General features: G+C 51.4%; 8 protein-coding genes across 8 annotated transcripts; 4 read left to right on the top strand and 4 right to left on the bottom strand.

The window, feature by feature from the left end:
* Positions 1 to 315: 315 nt before the first annotated feature.
* On the bottom strand, positions 316 to 741 carry LOC141936328 (claw keratin-like). Its single transcript, XM_074853203.1, has one exon. It carries the CDS (start codon positions 739 to 741, stop codon positions 316 to 318), a length of 426 nt encoding a protein of 141 aa, XP_074709304.1.
* A 1,977-nt stretch (positions 742 to 2,718) lies between these two features.
* Positions 2,719 to 3,144, top strand: LOC141936316 (claw keratin-like). Its single transcript, XM_074853189.1, has one exon. The coding sequence runs from the start codon at positions 2,719 to 2,721 to the stop codon at positions 3,142 to 3,144; it is 426 nt and encodes a 141-aa protein (XP_074709290.1).
* A 2,641-nt stretch (positions 3,145 to 5,785) lies between these two features.
* Positions 5,786 to 6,166, bottom strand: LOC141936335 (claw keratin-like). The gene has a single exon (XM_074853212.1). It carries the CDS (start codon positions 6,164 to 6,166, stop codon positions 5,786 to 5,788), a length of 381 nt encoding a protein of 126 aa, XP_074709313.1.
* A 1,641-nt stretch (positions 6,167 to 7,807) lies between these two features.
* Positions 7,808 to 8,206, top strand: LOC141936318 (claw keratin-like). The gene has a single exon (XM_074853191.1). It carries the CDS (start codon positions 7,808 to 7,810, stop codon positions 8,204 to 8,206), a length of 399 nt encoding a protein of 132 aa, XP_074709292.1.
* A 2,497-nt stretch (positions 8,207 to 10,703) lies between these two features.
* On the bottom strand, positions 10,704 to 11,111 carry LOC141936321 (claw keratin-like). The gene has a single exon (XM_074853194.1). The coding sequence runs from the start codon at positions 11,109 to 11,111 to the stop codon at positions 10,704 to 10,706; it is 408 nt and encodes a 135-aa protein (XP_074709295.1).
* A 1,963-nt stretch (positions 11,112 to 13,074) lies between these two features.
* LOC141936320 (claw keratin-like) lies at positions 13,075 to 13,482 on the top strand. Its single transcript, XM_074853193.1, has one exon. It carries the CDS (start codon positions 13,075 to 13,077, stop codon positions 13,480 to 13,482), a length of 408 nt encoding a protein of 135 aa, XP_074709294.1.
* Positions 13,483 to 15,914: 2,432 nt separating this feature from the next.
* Positions 15,915 to 16,313, bottom strand: LOC141936333 (claw keratin-like). Its single transcript, XM_074853208.1, has one exon. The coding sequence runs from the start codon at positions 16,311 to 16,313 to the stop codon at positions 15,915 to 15,917; it is 399 nt and encodes a 132-aa protein (XP_074709309.1).
* Positions 16,314 to 17,959: 1,646 nt separating this feature from the next.
* On the top strand, positions 17,960 to 18,364 carry LOC141936314 (claw keratin-like). Its single transcript, XM_074853186.1, has one exon. The coding sequence runs from the start codon at positions 17,960 to 17,962 to the stop codon at positions 18,362 to 18,364; it is 405 nt and encodes a 134-aa protein (XP_074709287.1).
* The last annotated feature ends 7,394 nt before the right edge of the window (positions 18,365 to 25,758 follow it).

Genomic DNA, 25,758 nt, shown 5'->3' with positions numbered 1-25,758 from the left:
TTTATTGAAGTTTGAGGGGAGGAGGGGTTGGGGAGAAGAGCAGGGCCCTGGTCAAGGGAAGCCAACAACTCCTGGCAGCAGGCAGAACAACAGCGAGCATCAGCCGTGTTGCAGGAGCAGGCACCCAGCACGGGGCTGCATCATCAGGGGCAGCAATGAGTCCTGAAGTGAAGCTCAAGTGGGGCAGGAGGAAGGCACAGTGTGGCTCCAAACAGGCACAAGCTGTGGAGCCCAGCAATGCCAAAGGGATGTCCTTCCTTTGGGCGTCATGTTGGGCAGGATTGCATTCATCTGTGGCCAGAGCAATTGTTGGGCTTAGCAGGGCGAACAGTTGCCATTGAGGTACCTGTGACATCCACCCCAGCCGCCATATCCACAGCCCCCATAGCCTCCATAACCTCCCCAGCCACCATAGCCTCCACAGCCACCCCAGCCACCATAGCCTCTGTGGCCTCCCCAGCCACCATAGCCTCCATAGCCCCCATAGCCTCCAAAACCACCACGGCCTCCAAAACTGCCGCCGTAGCCAGATCCAACGCCGGGCACTCCCGCTGAGCCAACAGTGCTGTGCTGTGGGAAAGAGCTGAGGATGGGCCCAGGGAAGGTGACCACCGAGGCTGGGGGCTGGATCACCACCGTGGAGTCGGGGCACTGCCGCACGCAGGGCTCATTGCAAGTGTCAGCCAGTGGGGCTGGGGCGGCCACCCCACAGGTCGTGTTGCACAGGCTGGAGCAGGACATCCTACTGTTTGGTAGGTAATGCTGCAAGACAAGGCAGAGCTACAGCTCAGTGCAAGGCCGGATCCCAAACCCTTCCTGGCTCTCTCACACTTCACACCTGTGTCGCAGGACATGCTCTGGATCATCTCACGCACTCAGAGCAAAAACACATTCCAGAGATGAAATGCTGGTTTGGACCCCTTGCCTCCCCTCATGCTCCCTGCTTCCTACTCGCCCACGGGTGTGAGGAAAAATTCCCTCAGTCAAAGCAGATGGAAAATCGCCAAGCTCCTAAAGGACTTCATTCCATTGGTACACTCAGGCATTGTACCTGCAACTTTAGATTTCCATCCTTTCCACAGCTCACAAACAGCACCATTACACCCTACCACTGCACTATGAACGCACGGTGCAGCAAACAGCAAGAGATACCGTGAGAAACCACTGCTGAGGAAGGGAAGACTTGGACTTACCAAAATGATCAGGAGATTCAAGTGGAGGAAGATGGATAGAGGGCTGCAAAGTCCTCAGCTCTTTTATACATGTCCCAGACTGTCCAGGGACATCAGCCAAGGGGGTGGTTGCAAAAATCTCCATGAAATTATGAACTGAGGCAGACAAGCTTCATGACACAGAGAGTGATGAGAGACAATTTTATCCCTCCTCGTGGGGGACACTGGGTGTGCTAACACACCCTTGAGAAGAAAGAGGTGATGGGAGGGGAATGATATTACATGAAAGACAGAGAACTGCTGTAGCTGAATCCGCAGCACCAATAAACCTTGATCTGTCCCTAATCCCTCACTTTGCTTACCTGGAAGAATCTGGGACATCTTGCAGAAGATTGCTGTGCCCAACCACGCCAAACTCAGCAGCAGTCCAGCCACACGCCCAGAGCCAGCAGTGCCGAGCGTGCCGGTGCCTGTGGGGAGCGTGGCCACGTGCAGCCTGGCTCTCTAGGGGTGCTTGACCAGCATCTCCTGGCACAGCCCTCAATACACAGCTGAGTAATCAAGTCCCTCCAGAGAGGGTTAAGGGGGACCAAGCTAACAGACATGAGGCAGAAGGAGCTGACAGTCACCTGGTTCTGTTGCTGCCCTTCTGCTCCTCCATATCTGTTCACCCTCTCAGAGGTCCAACCTGCTCTATCCCACTGCCGTGCCCATCACATCTCTACCAGCACCCCATGCATTTGTGATTTTGCCACGCATGGGACCTGTCTCCACTACTCCTTGCGTGGCCGTCAAGTGAAACCAGGACCTAAAACTCCCCATGTGCTCCAGAGCCTTAGAGGTGGGCAATTAATAGAGATGTCTGTGGACCCCAGGTGCATCAGGTGTGCAGCTGTTGTGGGCATTTGGAGGTGGTGAGCATTGGGAAGTCACCGTGAGCGTGTCGAATGGCTTCTCCCTTTGCGCAACCTCCCAATGCCTCTGTTTACCAGCCTGTAAAAGAGAGGGAAGGACAGGCGTGATGCCTGCGCCCAGGATTGCAAAGCACTTCTGCAAGATGCTCAGGATTTTTCTTCATAGCTAAAGTGGAGGGGATTAGGGACAGATCAGGGTTTATTAGAGATGTGTGGTCAGCTACAGCAGTGCCTGCTCTTTCATGTAATGGCGTGTCATGGACTGTCCCTCCCATCACCTCCTCCTTCTCCAGGGCACATCTATACATCAATGTGCCCAGTGAAGAGGGGATATAATTGTCCCATATCACTATCTGTGTCATAAAGCTTGTCCACTGGCTTTCATGATTACCAGGGGTTTCCATCACCACCCCCTTGGCTGATGCCCCAGGCAGCCTGGGACTTGTATAAAAGAGCTGAGGGCTCTGCAGCCTCTATCCATCTTCCTCCACTGGATTCTCCTCATCAACTGGGTAAGTCCAGCTCTTGGAAGCCTCTTGGGCATCTCTCCATGCCTCCCTCAATACAGCCCCTTGTTTGCACTCTTGTCTAATGCCTGGTCTGTTTTCCAGGAGTGCTTCCCTACCTGAAAGATGTCCTGCTCCAGCCTATGCAACACGACCTGTGGGGTGGCCGCCCCAGCCCCACTGGCTGACACTTGCAATGAGCCCTGCGTGCGGCAGTGCCCTGACTCCACGGTGGTGATCCAGCCCCCAGCCTCGGTGGTCACCTTCCCCGGGCCCATCCTCAGCTCCTTCCCGCAGCACAGCACTGTTGGCTCAGCGGGAGTGCCTGGTGTTGGATCTGGCTACGGCGGCAGTTTTGGAGGCCGTGGTGGTTTTGGAGGCTATGGGGGCTATGGAGGCTATGGTGGCTGGGGAGGCCACAGAGGCTATGGTGGCTGGGGTGGCTGTGGAGGCTATGGTGGCTGGGGAGGTTATGGAGGCTATGGGGGCTGTGGATATGGCGGCTGGGGTGGATGTCACAGGTACCTCAATGGCAATTGTTCGCCCTGCTAAGCCCAACAATTGCTCTGGCCACAGATGAATGCAATCCTGCCCAACATGACGCCCAAAGGAAGGACATCCCTTTGGCATTGCTGGGCTCCACAGCTTGTGCCTGTTTGGAGCCACACTGTGCCTTCCTCCTGCCCCACTTGAGCTTCACTTCAGGACTCATTGCTGCCCCTGATGATGCAGCCCCGTGCTGGGTGCCTGCTCCTGCCACACGGCTGATGCTCGCTGTTGTTCTGCCTGCTGCCAGGAGTTGTTGGCTTCCCTTGACCAGGGCCCTGCTCTTCTCCCCAACCCCTCCTCCCCTCAAACTTCAATAAAAGCTGTGTTGCACCACAATGTTGACCCATGCTGTTTCTTCATCCTTCATAGAATCACAGAATCAGGGAATGGTTTGGTTTGGAAGGGACTTTCTAGTTCCCAAACCCCCTGCCATGGGGAGGGACACTTTCCACTAGCCCAGGTTGCCCAAAGCCCCATCCAACCTGGCCTTGAACCCTTCCAGGGAGGGGGCAGCCACAGTTTCCCTGGGCAACCTGTGCTACTGTCTCACCACCCTCACAAGGAAGAGTTTCTTCCTTAGATCTAATCTAAACCTACCCTCTGTCCGTTTAAAACCATCACCCCTCATCCTATCCCTACACCCCTGATAAAGAGTCCCATATCAGCTTTACTATAGCTCCTTTAAGTGCTGGGAGGCTGCTCTAAGGTCTCCCTGGAGCCTTCTCTTCTCCAGCTGAACACCCCCAACTCTCTCAGCCTGTCCTCATGAGGGAGGTACGCTAACACCCTTATCATCTTCGTGGCCTTCTTTGCACCCAGTTCAGCAGGTCTGTGTCCTTCTGATATTGGGATCCCAAGAGCTTGACACACCACTGCAGTTGGGGTCTCACAAGAGCCGGCTAGAGGGCGACAATGCCCTCCCTCAACTTGCTGGCCACATTTCTCTTGATGCATCCTAGGACACGATTGGCTTTCTGGGCCGCGAGTGCACATTTCTGGCTCAGTTTTCCAACCACTAATACACTCAAGTCCTTCTCTGCAGGGCTGCTCTCAATCCACTCCTCACCCAGACTGGATTTGTGCTTGGAATAGACCCGACCCATGGGCAGGACCTTGTACTTGGCCTTGCTGGACTTCATGAGGTTCCCACAGACCCAACTCTCCAGCCTGTCCAGGTCCCTCTGGATGGCATCCCTTCTCTCCAGTGTGTTGGCGGCACCACACAGCTCGGTGTCGTCAGTGAACTTGCTGAAGGTGCACTCAATCCCCTTCTTCCATACCTCAAGCGGCAGCCTTGGCTGCATGGGCCATCCCAGCCATGACCAACCCAAGGTCTCCTGAGAGCTGTGTATGAGAGCTGCTCCTCTTCCTCCTGCCTGCCCTTGGAGACAAATCCCTTCATGAGCCTTTTGCCTGCAGTAGAGGACTCCTTCAGCAAAAGCTTCTCCCTCTTTGCCCTCCCTGTCTTCTCCCCATTTTGGGCTCCTGTCCTCTGCAGCACAAGAAGACCTGCTGGCCCCACAGGGGTTTGCCACCCACTCTGACCATTACCCATGGGCTGCTTTTCCCCCCGGGGCTGCGGGGATTGGAGTGCCAATGGAGACACTCACATGGCAAATGGCCAGGTCAGAGCCACATGGGAGGCCACAGTTGATAGGTGAGAGAGAGGGTGAGCAACACCCAGCGCCTCCGCAAATTCCATGCTTCCAAACACTCCACCTTCCTGCACCCTCTAATACTTCTTTGTCCTCGTTTCCTCCATTTTACAATGTTTCCTGAAGCAAATCTTACCCCCCCTTGCCCCCACTGCTTGAGCAGAAGCTCTTCCTGCCATTACCTGTGTCACCCACCCCACCATCTGTGGACACAGATCTGCCTAGGAATGAGAAGAGAGCTTCCCACTGGTCTGGACCAGACTTCGCTGGCCCCTTTGCTGCCCTTCCTCACTCTCCAGCCCACACAGTAGCTCACACTGTCACACCCCTTCGAAAGGATGCAGCCACCACAGTCATGGTGGGGTCACCAGAACACCCCTCCACCACAGTGTCCACAGCAGAGACATAGGGGACACCACATGAGCCAGGACCTGGTGGATGGCCGAGTGTCCGTGCAGAGGGACCTGACCACACATGGGGATGGGCAGAGACTGAAACAGCCTTGAGGGGAAGGGAAGATGTGAAGATTCCTACTAGTACTGTTGGAGATTCAAGCAGCCCACACCTGCACGCCCTCAGCTTTTGGGGAAGTGGGAAAGAAGTAGGAAGGGTGAAGAAAAAACATGGGTCAACATTGCGATGCAACACAGCTTTTATTGCAGTTTCAGGGGAGGAGAGAGTTGGGAGAAGAGCAGGGCCCTGGCCAGGGCCTTTGCCTGTTTCCTGTCAGAGGGCACAGTACAACAAGCATCAGCCGTGCTGCAGGAGGAGGCACTCAGAGTGGGCCCTAATAATCAGGAAGGAATGAGTCCTGAAGGGATGCTTAGGCAGGGCAGGAGTTGGGGCAGAGTTGGGCCCCAGGCAGGCACGAGGCATCCAAGCTCTGGAGCCCAGCAGTCCAAATAGATCCTTTCACAGAGCATCCTGTTGGGATGTGCCAGGGACTATTCGGAGGCCTCTTTCATAGGTACCTGGACCCAGTGTGGGGCTTAGCAGGAACCGCAGTTGCCACGAAGGTACCCAGAGCCTCGGCCCCAGCCGCCATATCCACAACCCCCATAGCCTCCATAGCCTCCCCAGCCTCCATGGCCTCCATAGCTACCCCAGCCACCATAGCCTCCAAAACCACCACGGCCTCCAAAACTGCCGCCATAGCCAGATCCAACGCCGGGCACTCCCGCCGAACCAACAACGCTTTGCTGTGGGAAGGAGCTGAGGATGGGCCCGGGGAAGGTGACCACCGAGGCTGGGGGCTGGATCACCACCGTGGAGTCAGGGCACTGCCGCACGCAGGGCTCATTGCAAGTGTCAGCCAGTGGGGCTGGGGCGGCCACCCCACAGGATGTGTTGCATAGGCTGGAGCAGGACATCTTTCAGGTAGGGAAGCACTCCTGGAAAACAGACCGGGCATTAGACAAGAGTCAAACAAGGGGCTGTATTGAGGGAGGCATGGAGAGACGCCCAAGAGGTTTCCAAGAGCTGGACTTACCCAGTTGATGAGGAGAATCCAGTGGAGGAAGATGGATAGAGGCTGCAGAGCCCTCAGCTCTTTTATACAAGTCCCAGACTGCCTGGGGCATCAGCCAAGGGGACAGCCACAGAATCCCCAGGTAATCATGCCATCCATTGGTCAAGCTTCATGACACATATAGGGATGAGAGACAATTATATCCCCTCTTCACTGGGCACATTGATGTATAGATGTGCCCTGGAGAAGGAGGAGGTGATGGGAGGGACAGTCCATGACACGCCATTACATGAAAGAGCAGGCACTGCTGTAGCTGACCACACATCCCTAATAAACCCTGATCTGTCCCTAATCCCCTCCACTTTAGCTGCGCAGAAGAATCCTGAGCATCTTGCAGAAGTGCTTTGCAATCCTGGGCGCAGGCATCACGCCTGTCCTTCCCTCTCTTTTACAGGCTGGTAAACAGAGGCATTGGGAGGTTGCGCAAAGGGAGAAGCCATTCGACACGCTCACGGTGACTTCCCAATGCTCACCACCTCCAAATGCCCACAACAGCTGCACACCTGATGCGCCTGGGGTCCACAGACATCTCTATTAATTGCCCACCTCTAAGGCTCTGGAGCACATGGGGAGTTTTAGGTCCTGGTTTCACTTGACGGCCACGCAAGGAGTAGAGGAGACAGGTCCCATGCGTGGCAAAATCACAAACGCATGGGGTGCTGGTAGAGATGTGATGGGCATGGCAGTGGGATAGAGCAGGTTGGACCTCTGAGAGGGTGAACAGATATGGAGGAGCAGAAGGGCAGCAACAGAACCAGGTGACTGTCAGCTCCTTCTGCCTCATGTCTGTTAGCTTGGTCCCCCTTAACCCTCTCTGGAGGGACTTGATTACTCAGCTGTGTATTGAGGGCTGTGCCAGGAGATGCTGGTCAAGCACCCCTAGAGAGCCAGGCTGCACGTGGCCACGCTCCCCACAGGCACCGGCACGCTCGGCACTGCTGGCTCTGGGCGTGTGGCTGGACTGCTGCTGAGTTTGGCGTGGTTGGGCACAGCAATCTTCTGCAAGATGTCCCAGATTCTTCCAGGTAAGCAAAGTGAGGGATTAGGGACAGATCAAGGTTTATTGGTGCTGCGGATTCAGCTACAGCAGTTCTCTGTCTTTCATGTAATATCATTCCCCTCCCATCACCTCTTTCTTCTCAAGGGTGTGTTCGCACGCCAGTGTCCCCCATGAGGAGGGATAAAATTGTCTCTCATCACTCTCTGTGTCATGAGGCTTGTCTGCCTCAGTTCATAATTTCATGGAGTTTTTTGCAACCACCCCCTTGGCTGATGTCCCTGGACAGTCTGGGACATGTATAAAAGAGCTGAGGACTCTGCAACCTCTAACCATCTTCCTCCGCTGGACTCTCCTCATCAACTGTGTAAGTCCAGCTCTTGGAAGCCTCTTGGCCATCTGTCACGGCCTCTCTTGATAAGGCCCTTTCCTGGCACCCTTTTCTAATCGCTGGTGTGTTTCCAGGAGTCCTTGCCTGTCTGAAAGATGTCCTGCACCAGCCTGTGCAACACGTCCTGTGGGGTGGCCGCCCCAGCCCCACTGGCTGACACTTGCAATGAGCCCTGCGTGCGGCAGTGCCCCGACTCCACGGTGGTGATCCAGCCCCCAGCCTCGGTGGTCACCTTCCCCGGGCCCATCCTCAGCTCCTTCCCACAGCACAGCGTTGTTGGCTCAGCGGGAGTGCCCGGTGTTGGATCGGGCTACGGCGGCAGTTTTGGAGGCCGTGGTGGTTTTGGAGGCTATGGGGGCTATGGAGGTTATGGTGGCTGGGGAGGCCACAGAGGCTATGGAGGCTGGGGAGGCTATGGAGGCTATGGGGGCTGTGGATATGGCGGCTGGGGTGGATGCCACAGGTACGTCAATGGCAACTGTTCGCCCTGCTAAGCCCCACACTGGGTCTGGTTGAAGACAAATGCAATCTTGCCCAACATGTCGCCAGAAGGGAGGACATCCCTTCAACACTGTTGGGCTCCAGATCTTGGATGTCTCGTGCCTCCCTCGGGCCCAACTCTGCTTTCCTCCTACCCTGCTTGAACATCCCTTCAAGGCTTGTTACTTCCTGATGATCAGGGCCCACACTGGGTGCCTTTTCCTGCAGCATGGCTGATGCTCATTTTACTGTGCCCTCTGCCAGGAAAGAGGCAAAGGCCCTGGCCAGGGCCCTGCTCTTCTCCCAACTCCCTCCTCCCCTCAAACTGTAAAAGCTCCCCTCAAACAATAAAAGCTGTGTTGCGTTGCAATGTTGACCCATGTGTTTTCTTCAGCCTTCCTGCTTCTTTTCTACTTCATCCAAATCTCAGAGCATGTCAGTCTGGGCTGCTTGAATCTCCCACAGTTGCGCCCTTGCAGTATTTGTGTCGTTTGTTCAGTGTGACAACTGATGATGGCAGCCCCAGCTGCATCTTATAGAGCACACGCCACTGAGCTTTCTCTTGTCTCCCACCAGCAATAAACACAACACATTCACAAATTCCTCACTGAATATGTGTATTGCCATAGTTGTGTCACAGAAGCTTTTCCAAACTTTTCTGCAAAACCCGCATGCCAGGCTTATTAATTGTCACACGTGGAGTTGCAGAGAGATGGAGAGATGACCACTGCATGTACAGGGCTGCTGGCCATACCCCTGTGTCTAGCTGGATGGGGGTTCCACTGGGAAGGGGTGAGACAGACGCTTCCAGGTCTTCCCCAGATTCCTCTCAGAGCCATGAAGAGGCCACGAATATCCAGTGACATGAAGCACAAAGCTCTCTGAGCAGGAGATTGGACTGACAACCCTCCTGAGACCCATCCCTTCCCTTCCCCAAGTCTCTTTGGATCTTGTGAGCCCAGCATGGCAACGTGGTCTTGGACACAGACAGTTCTGGCCAGAGCCATCAGGAAGTGCAGTGTGGCAGCAGGCTGGTCACTGCTGGGGAGCTCATGAAAAGATGTTTCTGCAACTGTGGATGCAGAGGATGAGAAAAAAGGCAGCAAAATGGCAAGAGCAGGCATTTGTTTTTTTCCACCACCTCAATTGAATCTTGCACATTTTCTCTTCCCCTTGAGGCTGTTTCAGTGTCTGGCCATCCCCATGTGTGGCCAGGTCCCCCTCAGTAAATTTGCACCATTAGTATGTTTGCGACAACACTGAGATGTGTGATGCAGTTGATACACTGGAGAGAAGGGATGCCATCCAGAGGGACCTGGACAGGCTGGAGAGTTGGGTCTGTGGGAACATCATAAAATTCAAAGAGGCCAAGTGCAAGGTCCTGGTTATGTTTTGGGGAAATCCCAAGCACAAACGCAGGCTGGGTGAGGAGTGGATTGAGAGCAGCCCCAAGGAGAAGAACTTGTGGGTAATAGTGATTGGAAAACTAAGTGTGAGCCAGGAAAGGGTGCTCACAGCTCAGAAAGCCACCCATGTCCTGGGCTGCATCCAGAGAAGTGTGGCCAGCAGGGCGAGGGAGGCGATTCTTCTCCTCTGCTCCACTCTCCTGAGGCCCCACTTGCAGTGCAGTATCCAGCTCTGTGCCCCCCAAAATAAGAAGGACACGGACATGCTTGAGTGGGTCTAGAGGAGGCCACAAAGATGAGGGGCTGGAGCACCCTCCTCGTGAGGACAGGCTGAGACAGTTGGGGGTGTTCAGCTGGCTTCAGTAAAACCTTATAGCCGTCTCCCAGCACTTAAAGGAGCTACAGTAAAGATAAGGACCTACTCTTTATAAGGGGTGTAGGGATAGGATGAGGGGTGATGGTTTTAAACTGATAGAGGATAGATTTAGATGAGATACAAGGAAGAAATTCTTCCCTGTGAGGGTGGTGAGACACTGGCACAGGTTGCCCAGAGAAACTGTGGCTGCCCCCTCCCTGGAAGGGTTCAAGGCCAGGTTGGATGGGGCTTTGAGCAACCTGGGCTAGTGGAAGGTGTCCCTCCCCGTGGCAGGGGGTTTGGGAACTAGAAAGTCTTTAAAGTCCCTTCCAAACCAAACCATTCTCTGATCCTAAGATTCTATGACGGATGAAGACACAGCATGGGTCAACATTGCGATGCAACACAGGTTTTATTGAAGTTTGAGGGGAAGAGGGATTTGGAAGAAGAGCAGGGTCTTCAGGGTCAAGGTCAGCCAACATCTGGCAGCAGGCAGAGCAACAGTGAGCATCAGCCGTGCTGCAGGAGCAGGCACCAAGTGTGGGTCTCTGTCATCAGGGCACAGGGAGCTTTGAAGGGAGGAGTAGCAGAGCGGGAGAAAGGCAGAGTGTGGCCCCAAGCAGACATAAGGCATCCAAACTCTGGAGCCCAGCAGTGCCACACGGATGTCCTTCCTGTGGTATTGACTTGGGATGTGTAGGGGGTTATTCTGGAGCTCTCCTCTATTTGCGATCAGATCCAGTGTGGGTCTTAGCAGGGCGAACAGTTGCCATTGAGGTACCTGTGGCCTCGTCCCCAGCCACAAAATCCCAAACCCCCATAGCCTCCATAGCCTCCCCAGCCACCACAGCCTCCATAGCCCCCATAACCCCCATAGCCTCCATAGCCTCCCCAGCCACCATAGCCTCCAAAACCACCACGGCCTCCAAAACTGCCGCCGTAGCCAGATCCAACACCGGGCACTCCCGCCGAGCCAACAACGCTTTGCTGTGGGAAGGAGCTGAGGATGGGCCCGGGGAAGGTGACCACCGAGGCCGGGGGCTGGATCACCACCGTGGAGTCGGGGCACTGCCGCACACAGGGCTCATTGCAAGTGTCAGCCAGTGGGGCTGGGGCAGCCACCCCACAGGCTGTGTTGCACAGGCTGGTGCAGGACATCTTTCAGGCAGGCAAGGACTCCTGGAAAACACACCGGGGATTAGGCAAGGGTGCGAGGAAGGGGCCTTATTGAGGGAGGCATGGAGAGATGCCCAAGAGGCTTCCAAGAGCTGGACTTACCCAGTTGATGAGGAGAATCCAGTGGAGGAAGATGGATAGAGGCTGCAGAGTCCTCAGCTCTTTTATACATGTCCCAGACTGCCCGGGGCATCAGCCAAGGGGGTGGTGATGGAAACCGCTGGTAATCATGAAAGCCAGTGGACAAGCTTTATGACACAGATAGTGATATGGGACAATTATATCCCTCCTCATGTACACAGGCATGCAAATGCATGCTGGAGAGGAAAGTGGTGGTGGGAGGGACAATCCATGACACACCATTACATGAGAGACAAGGTGATGTTGTAGCAGAACTCGCGGCACTAATAAGACCTTATCTCTCCTTAATCCAGCACTTTGCCTACGTAGAAGAATCCTGAGCATCTTGCAGAAGTGCTTTGCAATCCTGGGCGCAGGCATCACGCCTGTCCTTCCCTCTCTTTTACAGGCTGGTAAACAGAGGCATTGGGAGGTTGCGCAAAGGGAGAAGCCATTCGACACGCTCACGGTGACTTCCCAATGCTCACCACCTCCAAATGCCCACAACAGCTGCACACCTGATGCGCCTGGGGTCCACAGACATCTCTATTAATTGCCCATCTCTAAGGCTCTGGAGCACATGGGGAGTTTTAGGTCCTGGTTTCATTTGATGGCCACGCAAGGAGTAGAGGAGACAGGTCCCATGCATGGCAAAATCACAAACGCATGGGGGACTGGTAGAGATGTGATGGGCACGGCAGTGGGATAGAGCAGGTTGGACCTCTGAGAGGGTGAACAGATATGGAGGAGCAGAAGGGCAGCAACAGAACCAGGTGACTGTCAGCTCCTTCTGCCTCACGTCTGTGAACATGGTCCTTCCTGACCCCTCTCTGGAGGGACTTGATTACTCAGCTGTGTATTGAGGGCTGTGCCAGGAGATGCTGGTCAAGCACCCCTAGAGAGCCAGGCTGCACGTGGCCACGCTCCCCACAGGCACTGGCATGCTTGTCACTGCTGGCTCTGGTCACGTGTGGCTGGACTGCTGCTGAGTGTGGCGTGGTTGGGCACAGCAATCTTCTGCAAGTTGCCCCAGATTCTTCCACATAAGCAAAGTGAGGGATTAGGGACAGATAAAGTTTTATTGGTGCCGCAGGTTCAGCTAAAGCAGCGCCTTGTCTTCATATAATGATATGTCCCTCCCATCATCTCTTTCTTCTGCAGAAGCTTTTGCACGTCAGTGTCCCCAGTGAGGAGGCATGTAATTGTCCCACATCACTATCTGTGTCTTGAAGTTTGTTTGCTTCATTTCATAATTACGGGATTTTTTTGCAACCGCCCCTTGGCTGATGCCCCGGGCACTCTGGGACATGTATAAAAGAGCTGAGGACTTTGCAGCCCTCTATCCATCTTCCTGTGCTTGACTGTCCTGATCTCTGTGGTAAGTCCAAGTTTTATGTCCATTATTCGTTCCTCAGCAGTGGTTTCTCATGGTATCTCTTGCTGTGTCTTTCTGCACCGCGCTTTCATAGTGCAGTGGTACGGTGTGATGGTGCTGTTTGAGAGCTGTGGAAAGGATGGAAATCTAAACCTGTAGGTACAATGCCTGAGTGTACCAATGGAATGAAGTCCTTTAGGAGCTTGGCGATTTTCCATCTGCTTTGACTGAGGGAGTTTTTCCTCACACCCGTGGGCGAGTAGGAAGCAGGGAGCATGAGGGGAGGCAAGGGGTCCAAACCAGCATTCTGCTCTGAGTGCATGAGAGGATCCAGAGCTTGTCCTGGGACACAGGTGTGAAGTGTGAGAGAGCCAGGAAGGATTTGGGATCAGGCCTTGCACTGAGCTGTAGCTCTGCCTTGTCTTGCAGCGTTACCTAACAAAGAAAAGGATGTCCTGCTCCAGCCTGTGCAACACGACCTGTGGGGTGGCCGCCCCAGCCCCACTGGCTGACACTTGCAATGAGCCCTGTGTGCGGCAGTGCCCTGACTCCACGGTGGTGATCCAGCCCCCAGCCTCGGTGGTCACCTTCCCTGGGCCCATCCTCAGCTCCTTCCCACAGCAAAGCGTTGTTGGCTCGGCGGGAGTGCCCGGCGTTGGATCTGGCTATGGCGGCAGTTTTGGAGGCCGTGGTGGTTTTGGAGGCTATGGTGGCTGGGGAGGCCACAGAGGCTATGGGGGCTGGGGAGGCTATGGAGGCTATGGTGGCTGGGGAGGCTATGGAGGCTATGGGGGCTGTGGATATGGCGGGTGGAACCGAGGCCACAGATACCTCAATGGCAACTGTGCGCCTTGCTAAGCCTGATACTTGTTCCAGGCATACACAAAGGCAGGCTCTGGAAAGTGCCCTGGCACATCCAGACACAATACTCTGTGAAGGACATTCCTTTGGTACTGCTGGACTCCAGAGCCTGGATACCTTGTGCCTTCCTGGGGGCCAACTCTGCCTTCCTCCTGCCCTGCTTGAGCATCCCGTCAAGATTCATTGCTTCCTGATGACAGAGACCCACACTGGGTGCCTTCTCCTGAGTCACGGCTGATTCTCGTTGTACTCTGCCCACTGCCAGGGAAGGTGAAATCTCTGCCCAGGCCCCTGCTCTTCTCCCACCTTCCTCCTCCCCTCCAACTACAATAAAAGCTATTTTGCATCGCAATGTCGACCCATGGTTTTTCTTCATCCTTCCTGCTCTTTTCCACTTCCTTCAAAGCTGTGGGTGTGTCAGTCTGGACTGCTTGAATCTCCCACGGTTGTGCCCTTGGAGCATATTGACAGCTTGCTCAGTGTATGACAACTGATGATGGCAGCCCCAGCTGGGTCTTACAGAGCACACGCCACTGACCTTCCTCTGGTCTCCCACCAGCAATTAACACAACCATTCCCAAAGCCCACACCAAATATGTGAAAGCACCTTAGGTGTCTTGCAGAAGCTCTTCCAAATTCTCTGCAAAACCAGTATCCCAGTATTATCTCCTTTTATTGGCTTTTTAACGATCACATGTGGAGGCGCAGGGAAATGGAGAGACGACCACTGGGGCTACAGGGCTGCTGGCCATGTCCCTGTGCTAAGCTGGATGGGGGGTCCACTGGGAAGGGGTGAGACAGACGCTTCCAGGTCTTCCCCAGATTCCTCTCGGAGCCATGAAGAGGCCATGAATATCCAGTGACATGAAGCACAAAGCTCTCTGAGCAGGAGATTGGACTGACGACCCTCCTGAGACCCATCCCTTCCCTTCCCCAAGTCTCTTTGGATCTTGTGAGCCCAGCATGGCAACGTGGTCTTGGACACAGACAGTTCTGGCCAGAGCCATCAGGAAGTGCAGTGTGGCAGCAGGCTGGTCACTGCTGGGGAGCTCATGAAAAGATGTTTCTGCAACTGTGGATGCAGAGGATGAGAAAAAAGGCAGCAAAATGGCAAGAGCAGGCATTTGTTTTTTTCCACCACCTCAACTGAATCTTGCACATTTTCTCTTCCCCTTGAGGCTGTTTCAGTGTCTGGCCATCCCCATGTGTGGCCAGGTCCCCCTGCACGGTCTCTCGGCCATCCACCAGCCCTTGGCTCATGTGGTTTCCCCTGTGTGTCTGCTGAGGGCACGGTCATGGAAGGGGATTCTGGTGACCCTGTCTTGGCTGCTGTGGTTGGGTGCTTTCTGGGGCTGTGACAGTGTGGGCTACTGTGTGGAGTGGTGAGTGAGGAAGGGCAGCAAAGGGCCAGGAAAGTCTGGTCCAGACCAGCGGGCTGTGGGAAGCTCTCCTGTCATTCCTGGGCAGAGTCGTGTCTCCAGGTGGTGGGGTGAGTAACTCAGGGAATGCCAGGAAGAGCTTCTGCTTCTGATGGGGCCAGAAGTGCTCCAGGGAGCACTGGAAGATGGAGGAAAACTAGGACAAGGAGGTGGTGCAGGGGTGAAGAATGTGGAGTGGATGGAGGCCTGACAGATGGGAGGTGCTATGGGTTGCTCACCCTCCCTCTCACCTATTGACTGTGGCCTCCCATGTGGCTCTGACCTGGGCCTTTGCCATGTGAGTGGTTCCGTTGGCACCCCAATCCCCGCAGCCCTGGGGATACAGGCAGCCCGTGGGGAATAGCCAGAGTGGGTGGCAAACTCCCTGTGGGGCCCAACAGGCCTTCTTGTGCTGCAGAGGGCAAGAGCTCAAAGTGGGGAGAAGACAGGGAGGGCAAAGAGGGAGAAGCTCTTGTTGAAGATGAGCACAGCCCGCACTGCATGCAACCATCTGGTGGAGGGATGTGCTGCTGAGGGCAGGCAGGAGGAAGCAAGGCACCTCCTACAGGTGCCCCTCAGGAGGCCCCAGCTTGGAGATTGCTGAGACGGCCCTGGGAGAAAAGGCTGTCACTCAGGGTACAGGGTACAGAGGAAGGATGAAAAAAACCCCATGGGTTGACATTGTGATGCAACACAGTTTTTATTGCAGTTTGAGGGGAGGAGGGATTGGGGAGAAGAGCAGATCCCTGGCAAAGGGCAGCCTACATCTGGCAGCAGGCAGAGCAACAGCGAGCATCAGCCGTGCTGCAGGAACAGGCACCCAGCACGGGGCTGCGTCATCAGGGGCAGCAATGAGTCCTGAAGTGAAGCTCAAGTGGGGCAGGAGGAAGGCAGAGTGTGGCCCCGAGCAGGCACAAGCTGTGGAGCCCAGCAATGCCAAAGGGATGTCCTTCCTTTGGGTGTCATGTTGGGCAGGATTGCATTCGCCTGTGGCTAGAGCAAGCGTGGGGCTTAGCAGGGAGAACAGTTGCCATTGAGGTACCTGTGGGATCCACCCCAGCTTCCATATCCACAGCCCCCATAGCCTCCATAGCCTCCCCAGCCTCCATAGCCTCTGTGGCCTCCCCAGCCACCATAGCCTCCATAGCCACCATAGCCTCCAAAACCACCACGGCCTCCAAAACTGCCGCCGTAGCCAGATCCAACACCGGGCACTCCCGCTGAGCCAACAGTGCTGTGCTGTGGGAAGGAGCTGAGGATGGGCCCGGGGAAGGTGACCACCGAGGCCGGGGGCTGGATCACCACCGTGGAGTCGGGGCACTGCCGCACGCAGGGCTGATTGCAAGTGTCAGCCAGTGGGGCTGGGGCAGCCACCCCACAGGACGTGTTGCACAGGCTGGAGCAGGACATCTTTCAGGCGGGAGAGGACTCCTGGAAAACACACCAGGAATTAGAAAATGGTGCAGGGAATGGGCTGTATTGAGGGAGGCATGGAGAGATGCCCAAGAGGTTTCCAAGAGCTGGACTTACCCAGTTGGTGAGGAGAGTTCAGCAGAGGAAGATGGATAGAGGCTGCAGAGCCCTCAGCTCTTTTATACATGTCCCAGAGTGCCCGGGGCATCAGCTAAAGGGGTGGTGGTGGAAACCCCAGGTAATCATGAAGTCAAAAGGACAACCTTCTTGACACAGATTGTGATGCGAGACAATTTCATGCCTCCTCACTGGGCACATTGGCGTGCAAATGCACGCTGGAGAAGAAAGTGGTGGTGGGAGGTACAAAACGTGACATGCCATTACATGAAAGAAAAGGCAGTGTTGTAGCTGACCTGGTGGCACCAATAAACCTTAATCTGTCCTTTATTCCCCTGCTTCGCTTACATGCCAATGTTCTAAACATCTTGCAGAAGATTTCTGTTCCCAACCACACCACACTCAGCAACAGTCCAGTCATGCGTCCGGAGCCAGCAGTGTCGAGTGTGCTGGTGCCTGTGGGGAGCGTGGCCACATGCAGCCTGGCTCTCTGTGGGTGCTCAGCCAGCATCTCCTGGCACAGCCCTCAATGCTGAGTAATTGACTCCCTCCAGAGTGGTCTCAAGAAGGACCACACTCACAGACATGAGGCCAAGGAAGCTGAAAGTGTCCTGCTACCCCTCCTGCTCTCCAGCTGCTCTGTGCACGTCCCCCCTCACACATGACCTTGCCATCTCATTTCACTGCTCCTCACTCATGTGTGTGTTGACCCCTTGCTCCTATGGGTCTTCACGTAACACAGCGCTAAGAGTGTCCCTTCTCTTTGCATGGCAGTTAATTGGTGTGCTCCAAGTACACCCTGTGAAGCACAGGCATGGAGATGGTGAAGGCTTAGGGATACTCCTGATGTGCTGCCCCAAAAGGCCTCCAGCCATCAAAGGAACTGGGAGAGGGTGTGGATTTGGGAGTCACTCCGAGAGTGTGGAATGGCTTCTCCCTTCGCCCAACATCCCAGTGACTCTGTTTACCAGCTTGTAAAAAGGAGGTAATGACAGATATGATGTCTGTGCACAGGATGCAAAGCACTTCTGCAAGATGCTCAGAATGTTGTCACATAAGAAAAGTGGGGGGATTATGGAAAGATTGGGTTTTATTGGTGCTACCTGGTCAGCTACATCAGCAGCACCTTGTCTTTCATGTGGTGGCATGTCATGGTTTGTCTCTCCCATCACCCCTACCCTCTTCAGGCCACATTTGTACGCCAGTGTCCAGAATTAGGAGGCATGTAATTGTCTCGCGTCACAATCTGTGTTATGAAGCTTGACCAATGGATTGCATGATTATCTGGGGTTTTTACCACGGCCCCTTTGGCTGATGCCCCGGGCACTCTGGGACATGTATAAAAGAGCTGAGGGCTCTGCAGCCCTCTATCCATCTTCCTCCGGTGGACTCTCCTCACCAACTGGGTAAGTCCAGCTCTTGGAAACCTCTTGGGCATCTCTCCATGCCTCCCTCAATAAGGCCCCTTCCCAGCACCCGTGCTTAATTCCTGGTGTGTTTTCCAGGAGTCCTTGCCTGCCTGAAAGATGTCCTGCTCCAGCCTGTGCAACACGACCTGTGGGGTGGCCGCCCCAGCCCCACTGGCTGACACTTGCAATGAGCCCTGTGTGCGGCAGTGCCCCGACTCCACGGTGGTGATCCAGCCCCCGGCCTCGGTGGTCACCTTCCCCGGGCCCATCCTCAGCTCCTTCCCACAGCAAAGTGTTGTTGGCTCAGCGGGAGTGCCTGGTGTTGGATCTGGCTATGGCGGCAGTTTTGGAGGCCGTGGCTATGGTGGTTGGGGTGGCTATGGAGGCTATGGTGGCTGGGGAGGCTATGGAGGTTATGGGGGTTATGGGGGCCATGGAGGCTATGGAGGCTATGGGGGCTGTGGATATGGTGGCTGGGGCGGATCCCACAGGTACCTCAATGGCAACTGTTCTCCCTGCTAAGCCCCACACTTGCTCTGGCCACAGACGAATGCAAGCTTGCCCAACATGACGCCCGAAGGAAGGACATCCCTTTGGCATTGCTGGGCTCCATAGCTTGTGCCTGCTCGGGGCCACACTCTGCCTTCCTCCTGCCCCACTTGAGCTTCACTTCAGGACTCATTGCTGCCCCTGATGACGCAGCCCCGTGCTGGGTGCCTGTTCCTGCAGCACGGCTGATGCTCGCTGTTGTTCTGCCTGCTGCCAGATGTAGGCTGCCCTTTGCCAGGGATCTGCTCTTCTCCCCAATCCCTCCTCCCCTCAAACTGCAATAAAAGCTGTGTTGTATCACAATGTTGACTCATGGTTTTCTCATGGTACTGAAACCGAGTATCTGTGGAGGGTTTCTTTAACAGGGTAGATGATCGAATCCTGTTGAGTGATGATGAGGTGGGGGTGTCTGGGGTCCCAGAGTGTTCTTCAGTGACTGGCTAGTGGGTAACCAGTCTATGACATTGCGAGTGGCTTATTGGGCTGGGCATGTCGACCCCAAGGAGAGGTGGATACCTGTTACTATCGAGGTGAAGGGATTATCAGAATTGGTGGAAGGACTACAAATGCTGCTTGTATTCAGGTGACGTATGAGAAGAGGTGACACGGGATAGTGATTGCCACACTGGTGGACCCCAATAACCTTAGACCTCTCATTAGAGGACTCCTGGATGCTTTAAAGACACACATTCAGGCCCTCAGAGAAAAGGTGCAAAGGGCCATCAACCACATCCAGTGAAACCCTCCAACCCCTCCTGCACCTGTAAGAAAGTGGATGGAAGTGTGACACGATCTGGGTGCTGATGGGCATGAGATGGGCTGCGCTGAGCCGGGCAGTGGTGGGGATGGAGATCAGGAAGTCCAGCAAGTCAGCGAAAACTCCACCCTGAGTGGCCTCCTCATGGGGAGTTTGAACTGCCCCAGGGCAGGCCAGGTCAATCTTAGGATCCAGGAAGGCCTGATCTTTGTCGGAAGGCATTGGCCCTGGGGGCACCCCAATTGATGTCACATGGGCAATGCACCCACCAAATTAGGAGATCAAAGGGAAATGCAGGCAATCGCTCTCCCTCAGGAAGGGAAATTTAATCCTTCTGTGACATCAAGAGGGGAATTGAGAGAGTCAAAAAACTAGAAGTGTGGTTTGGGGGTCAGACTGCCCACTCCACATGGTGAATTCCTACCAATGGTCCACTGACAAGGAGCCCTGCGTACATATCCCTGTGGGTCTTAGACAGATAAGTTTAGAATTTTTAATTGATACGGGGCCCAAATTAGTATCTTAAACAGACAACAAGCCATTGAGTTAGGACTTAAACCATCAAGAAAGATTATAAACATAATAGGTGAGACAGGATGGTAGAAAAATGTCCCATAGTGTGAATGCAGTTTTGATTACCAGGGGAAAAGGGGATGACAGCCCTTATAAGGGAAACATATTGGGGGTTGATGTGCTGGCAGGTAAATGATGGTATTTACTGGATGGCAGAGTGTGGAGTTTTGGAAGTAGGTGGACAGGGGTGACTCATGTAAGAATTTTGCATGTTGCTCCTTTACTACTGCAATCTAAAGTAACCCATATCTCTCAATATCCATTGCCAACTGCTGCCAAGTGGAATATTTTAGAGGTAATTAATCTTGAGAAAAGAGAGATCATAAGTCACACACATTCCCCTTATAATTCTTCAGTTTGGCCAGTCCGTAAACCAGGTGGGTGGTGGTGGCTAACAACTGACTATCAGAGATTGAATAGTAACACCCCACCTTTAACAGCTGCTATCCCAAATATAACATCAATTGTTTCTATGCTGTTTTGTTTCTGACACTGCCTATTGGATTTTCTATCCACATTAGAGTATCCACATTGCATGAACAATTTTTCTTAGTCTGAAATTGTTCTTCACTGTGATTGGAATTATGTCTGTAACTGAGCGATGGTGTGAAAGTTTAGATGGTAATTAATTCGCTAAAAAAAATTGTGGAATCTCTGAATTTCTCTCAGAAAAGACTTTAGAACTGCAAGGTAGTGAAGTTCCTAACAAATGATTAGCTTCATTACAAAAGACAGATTTCAAAGGTGAGATACTGCTTTCTGTTTTGTGAGGTCTATAGAGTATAGAGGAATGAAAACTAGAATGAAAACTAAACTAGTGGCATATTTCTTTCCCATTCATACTCTGCACCCTATTCCCAACAGTCAGTCAATGCTCGGGGTGATGCATTGAGCATACACCCTGCTATATGGCTAGTGCATTCACAATTGTCATCACCTGTGGGCAGCCCAAGGGCATCCTTCCCCGGTGACCTCAGGGAAGCTCTGCACAATGTGTCAGAGGGCCGTGTGGGGGCCACACATTTCTCCACCCTGTCAGCTGCACCCAGATTTTCATGTATTCCTTTGGGCTTGGGGCGAAGGTCTGGAAAGTTGTTCTGTCCTGAGATGGATGTGACAAATTAGGAGCTGAGCATTACCCAAGCCCTTGCAGTGACTGTTGCTCCAAGCAGCAACTGTCAGGGACTCAGGTTCTTCCTAGGGAGTGTCAACTGTTCAACACATTTTTAATGAAATTGTGTAGAAATGTATTCCTGGGATTTTCTGACATTTGCACTCAAAGAAGAAACATGGAGTACCTATAAGCAAGGATAAATATACTATAAATTCAATTGATAATTAAAAGAAGAAGGAAATGCTTATGTGGTAATGAAAACCAGAAGACATACTTTGGTACAGAAAATTTATTTGGAAAGAGACAGCTTTTCTACAATTCTGGAACAAAATTGTGCAGAATATAAAGACCATCTTTCCAGGGGTTCAATGAGGCTCTGGCTAATCACCAGACTCAAAGTGATGCAGTCTATAAAAAATGGTTTTTGTCCTTTGGCGCAGTTGCTGTGTGCAATTTCTAGCATTCTAAGTCACCTTCCTAAGTTCAGTGTCAATAAGATAACTGAAATAAGACAAAGCACAATGTAAGCAGATGACTAAACTGAAAAGCCAGAGGTTAACAGATCTAAACTAAAGCCAAAATGAGAAAATGCACACATGAGCCTGCCTCTCACAGGTACTGAGTATTTGCAGCTCTCATTCTTTTCAGCTGGAGCCGGACAACACGCAGCATTCTGGCTGGTGTCTATCAGCTTCACCCCCAATTTGCATCTCAAGTTTCTTCTGCTGCTTCTTTAAACTGCTCTGTGCACACTATGGCTGAGTTTAGTATGTCCACCGTTTCCCGGAGCGGTATGAATTGCATGGATGTGTCCATTGGGAGGAATAGGTGTAGGAGTATTTAGGGGCACACCGTGGCTCAGGTCGGGCAATGACCTGGGGGGCAACTGCTGCCTCCAGCCTCCCTGTCACTTCTGCTGGCAGAGGTGCTGCGGTGGAGGGCTCTGCCAGGGCCACCTCGGTGGGCTCTGAGGCTCCCACGACGGTTTGCTGTGGATAGGTGGTGAGGATGGGCCCTGGGAAGGTGACGACAACGGGTGGTGGGTATATAATCACCCGGGAGTCACCGCAGGCCACAACGCAGGGTTCATTGCTGCTGGTGGCCAGGGGCTGGGGACATTTTGCTTCACAGGGGTTGGTGCATGCCAGCTGGTCGGAAGCCATCGCCTGGCCGTGGTAGGGGAGTGCCTGCAATTTATTTGCAGAGTTAGAAAAAAACCCGACAATCATGCTCTTGGTTATTGATGCTTCTAAGATTGGCTCTGAGAGATCTTTAGACAGAGAGAACTTGCATAAAGACAGCAGCTGGGCTCCTTTCCTTTTATCTGCCACCTTTTAGTTAGCCTACATCTATTTGTCCTTTCTAATTTGCTGCTTTAAGCTTACTCACTTTACTTCTTTTTCTCTGGGAGCAAAAATCCTCCCCCTTCTTTGTGTGCCACCTCCAAAACAAACATCTGCTCTAGAACCTCCCAGTCCTTTGTAATAGTTCCTGGAGACAAGCTTGAACTTGTTCCCACAGCATCCCTTTTCCTCCCACACACAGCTTCTCAGGGCAGTGCCTACAGTCTGCATTTTGCAGGTGGGGCACAAGGGAGAGGGGTGGTGGTGGTGAAAATCTGGATTCTCAATAGATTTGAGTGTTGACTAATCTGTTTAGCAGCCCGCTTAATTTTCTTTATTATTTTTATTGCAGGTTCCTGTTATTTCCAGATACCAAAATGTTCCACTAAAACACAGGAAAATGAAAGGCTAAGAATATAGGGGGGGGGTTTAAAAATACTGGTTTAATAAGTAAGACACATAACTTAAAATATTTATATTGTGGTGGTATTGTCAACCCAGATAAGAGAATTGCATCTTCAGCTAAGGTACACACGTTTAATAGTGTTTATTTCTTTCTTCAGTTTAAATCTTCACATAAAGGCTGATTCTCCATGGTATAGCATTACACTATTTTTTTAAACTTGTAAATCAAAGATACCTTATAGTGATGAATAAGGCAAAAGCATAATTTTATTCTCCGTTAAGTCCAGTGTGCTGCAGAATACCAGAACTGCTGTCCTTGAGAACATTTGGAAGACAAAGACTAGGGGACATGGCAGCTTTGCAGTACTCCTTACAATTAGTAAACAGAAAATGCAGAATGTTTCTAAAGCAGGTGGTGGGTAATTTGGAGCCAATCTCTCAAATCAATAAGTCTTACTTATGGAGAAGTAGTATACAGGATCCTAAAATATGTAGCCAGCGACAATTTCTAATAAATAAACTATTATATTGCCAAGCATAAAGTAAAAATATCCTGAAAGCTACTTTTTCCTCCACTTCAGAAGCTCAGTGATATCTAGCACCAGGTGCTAGCAGCATGCTGGCGCAGGACAGTGAGCTCTTTGATGTAGTTACTTGTCTCGGCTATATTCAGAGGAAAGCAAAAGTATCCTTAAATGTATCATGCTAAAGAAAAAAAGGCAAACATGCATAGCATTTTCCCCCAAATACCCTTAGGTTAGAACATAGCTTTGACCTAAAAAAATTCTTAATTTAATCTCTGTAAAAACACATTAAAGTACTAGCAAAGTTTTAATAATTAGAAATGAAAGCTTATTTCCAGAGTTACATGAAGTCATAGTATCTAATCATGACTTGGTGTAGCTTGTTGTGACCCCAATTAAATCAGCTAAAGATCGGTAGATAACGAACAACAGTAACACTGCGTGTCTATAGCTACACAGAACTGAATTTGAGCAAGTTTTTTACTTCAATAGTTATCTGTGAAATTCCCCCGTGTAACAACTGCTGAATCCCCTAATCAAATCATATATACAAAAACAATGCTAAAATCTATTTTCAGAGCTCTTCCGAAAATTTTTCAGATTTAACTTCCTAATTCTCCCATAAAATTAACAGTCCAAAGCAGTTTTGAAAAGCCCTTGCTTTTATTTTTACATCCTTTATCCAGCATAGAAAACATCTGTAGAAAGATGTTTACTAATGTCTCTGAGAGTCACAATATTTATGCAGGATTTAGACCCGATTTTAACAAAAATTCACACTAAAGCAAAATTAAACTCAAGGTTTTTATAGTTGTCAAATCAGACTTACTCAGTGTACCGGAGAGAACAAGTCAAGAGAAGTAGCTGGAAAAGCCTTGCACGGAGAGAGTTTTATACCCTTTTGCAGATTGCCTGGAGGAGCTGAGACACCCTTTGTGTAAAACACCTTAATTACTTATGAAGCAAACTTTGTTGCATGTATTACTCCTGTAGTTGCAGTAATTGTTTTGCTCACTGTTTATGATTATCTAAAGCTGAGTTGGGTAATAATACAAAATGCAGATGGTAACTTGCAAGTTCTTTCATCTTCTAATTTCCTGGTTTTACTCTACTGATTTAATTAAGAATTAAAAATACCCAACGAATTAATAGACTTCTGGTGAATTACCTTTGCTAAAAACATGATTGCGCAGGGAGTCGCAGAGATGTCAGTGGCACAGTGTGTCAGCACACACAAGTTTTATTTTCCTTATTGGAAATACAAGTTAACATCTAGTATTTGTCTCCATGCCTACATAAATCACTAGAAAGACAGGGCTTGGTTTTCATCTGATATCACGTTAATGAGGTTTACAGATATATTCTTAAGCCAGAGAAAGTATCTGGTGCAAAAACTTTAAAGAGCAAAGCTATCACAGAGTTATCTTTTAAATAAAAATGAAGCCATCTCCAATTATGAAGCTTAAAATGAGGAGCTGATTAAATAAATGTTTTACATATTTCATTCTGCATGAGGTCAGAGCAGTCTAAATCCACTAGGATATTATTCCTATTAACATAAAATAATTACCATGTATAACATACTAACAGATGGTTGTGAACTACTTTGAAATCTTGTTTTCTGATGTCTCCGGAATATTCCTGATAAGCTCCACAGCCCAGGGGATCTTTAGGGGTGCCTCATGAAATAAGAATAATTAATGTCATAAATGCACAATGTCATAAATGCACTATGTCATAAATACTATGATGGTGATGGTTTTAATTCATTTAAATATGCTTGACATTTTTTTTATGCACAAAGCTTCTCTCCAGAGGGAAGAGTGAGTGTGGTGAACTGATTTCTGGGAAAAGGAATGTACTGCACGCGCACTTGGACAAGGTCCTCCCGGTGGCCTGTGCCACTGGAGGGAGCCTCTGCGTGTGTGGGAGCCGCCCATCGTGCACAGGGGCCCAGTTAAGTCCACCAGTACTGCCTGGGGTAGTGTTCAGCCTGTTGGTATGTGCCACGGCAGAGGTAGCCTCCGGTTTTCATGATTTGGTTCTAACAAGGTAGGATGAATATCATGTATGTCAGAGGAGCTCACAGTTCAGCTGAAAATATAGTCTAGAGTCTCTTCTTCTCCTCTCTAAGTTTTCAATGTCTCTTGGTTCTAACTCTTTGGTAATTTCTGTCTGGAAGTCCTTCGAGGATGCACCCCAAAATTGCTGTTTTAAAACATGGGTATTAAAGCACATATATTAAGTATGAAATTCACCCCTACAAAAAGATTCTTGCTAATAAGCACTGCGGGTTCCCCTCTTAGTTGATATCTGTGGCATTTGGGAGGTTCCTGACGGAACTAGGAACAGAATCCTCCCTGTCATATTAAGACGCAGTCCCTTAACTACAACATAATTAACTCTTTTCAAAATTCTCCCATATACTATACAGAATTTTCTTTTTTCTCCCCAGTTTGTGTTGTGCTCTAGAGTGACAAACAAAGGTAATAAAGGGCAAAGAGTAATGCAACTGCATACACCACAATATAGAACGTTAATATTGTCAGCACCTATTAATTTGAAATTGTTTTAGAAAATTATATCCTTGTGTAAGGCAGGGACAGTAGTAATAAAGGCTCTTGCTTAGCTAAGATATGGTTTATGTGGTC

Source organism: Strix uralensis, chromosome 32 (genome assembly GCF_047716275.1).
Source record: "Strix uralensis isolate ZFMK-TIS-50842 chromosome 32, bStrUra1, whole genome shotgun sequence".
NCBI classification, from domain to species: domain Eukaryota; kingdom Metazoa; phylum Chordata; class Aves; order Strigiformes; family Strigidae; genus Strix; species Strix uralensis.
The sequence above is the reverse complement of the archived record's forward strand: the minus strand, read 5'-3'. Positions and strand labels throughout refer to the sequence as shown.

Coding starts and splice junctions, on each gene's coding strand:
- LOC141936335 (XM_074853212.1), bottom strand. CDS start 6,166: ATGTCCTGCTCCAGCCTATGCAACACATCCTGTGGGGTGGCCGCCCCA.
- LOC141936328 (XM_074853203.1), bottom strand. CDS start 741: ATGTCCTGCTCCAGCCTGTGCAACACGACCTGTGGGGTGGCCGCCCCA.
- LOC141936318 (XM_074853191.1), top strand. CDS start 7,808: ATGTCCTGCACCAGCCTGTGCAACACGTCCTGTGGGGTGGCCGCCCCA.
- LOC141936333 (XM_074853208.1), bottom strand. CDS start 16,313: ATGTCCTGCTCCAGCCTGTGCAACACGTCCTGTGGGGTGGCTGCCCCA.
- LOC141936321 (XM_074853194.1), bottom strand. CDS start 11,111: ATGTCCTGCACCAGCCTGTGCAACACAGCCTGTGGGGTGGCTGCCCCA.
- LOC141936314 (XM_074853186.1), top strand. CDS start 17,960: ATGTCCTGCTCCAGCCTGTGCAACACGACCTGTGGGGTGGCCGCCCCA.
- LOC141936316 (XM_074853189.1), top strand. CDS start 2,719: ATGTCCTGCTCCAGCCTATGCAACACGACCTGTGGGGTGGCCGCCCCA.
- LOC141936320 (XM_074853193.1), top strand. CDS start 13,075: ATGTCCTGCTCCAGCCTGTGCAACACGACCTGTGGGGTGGCCGCCCCA.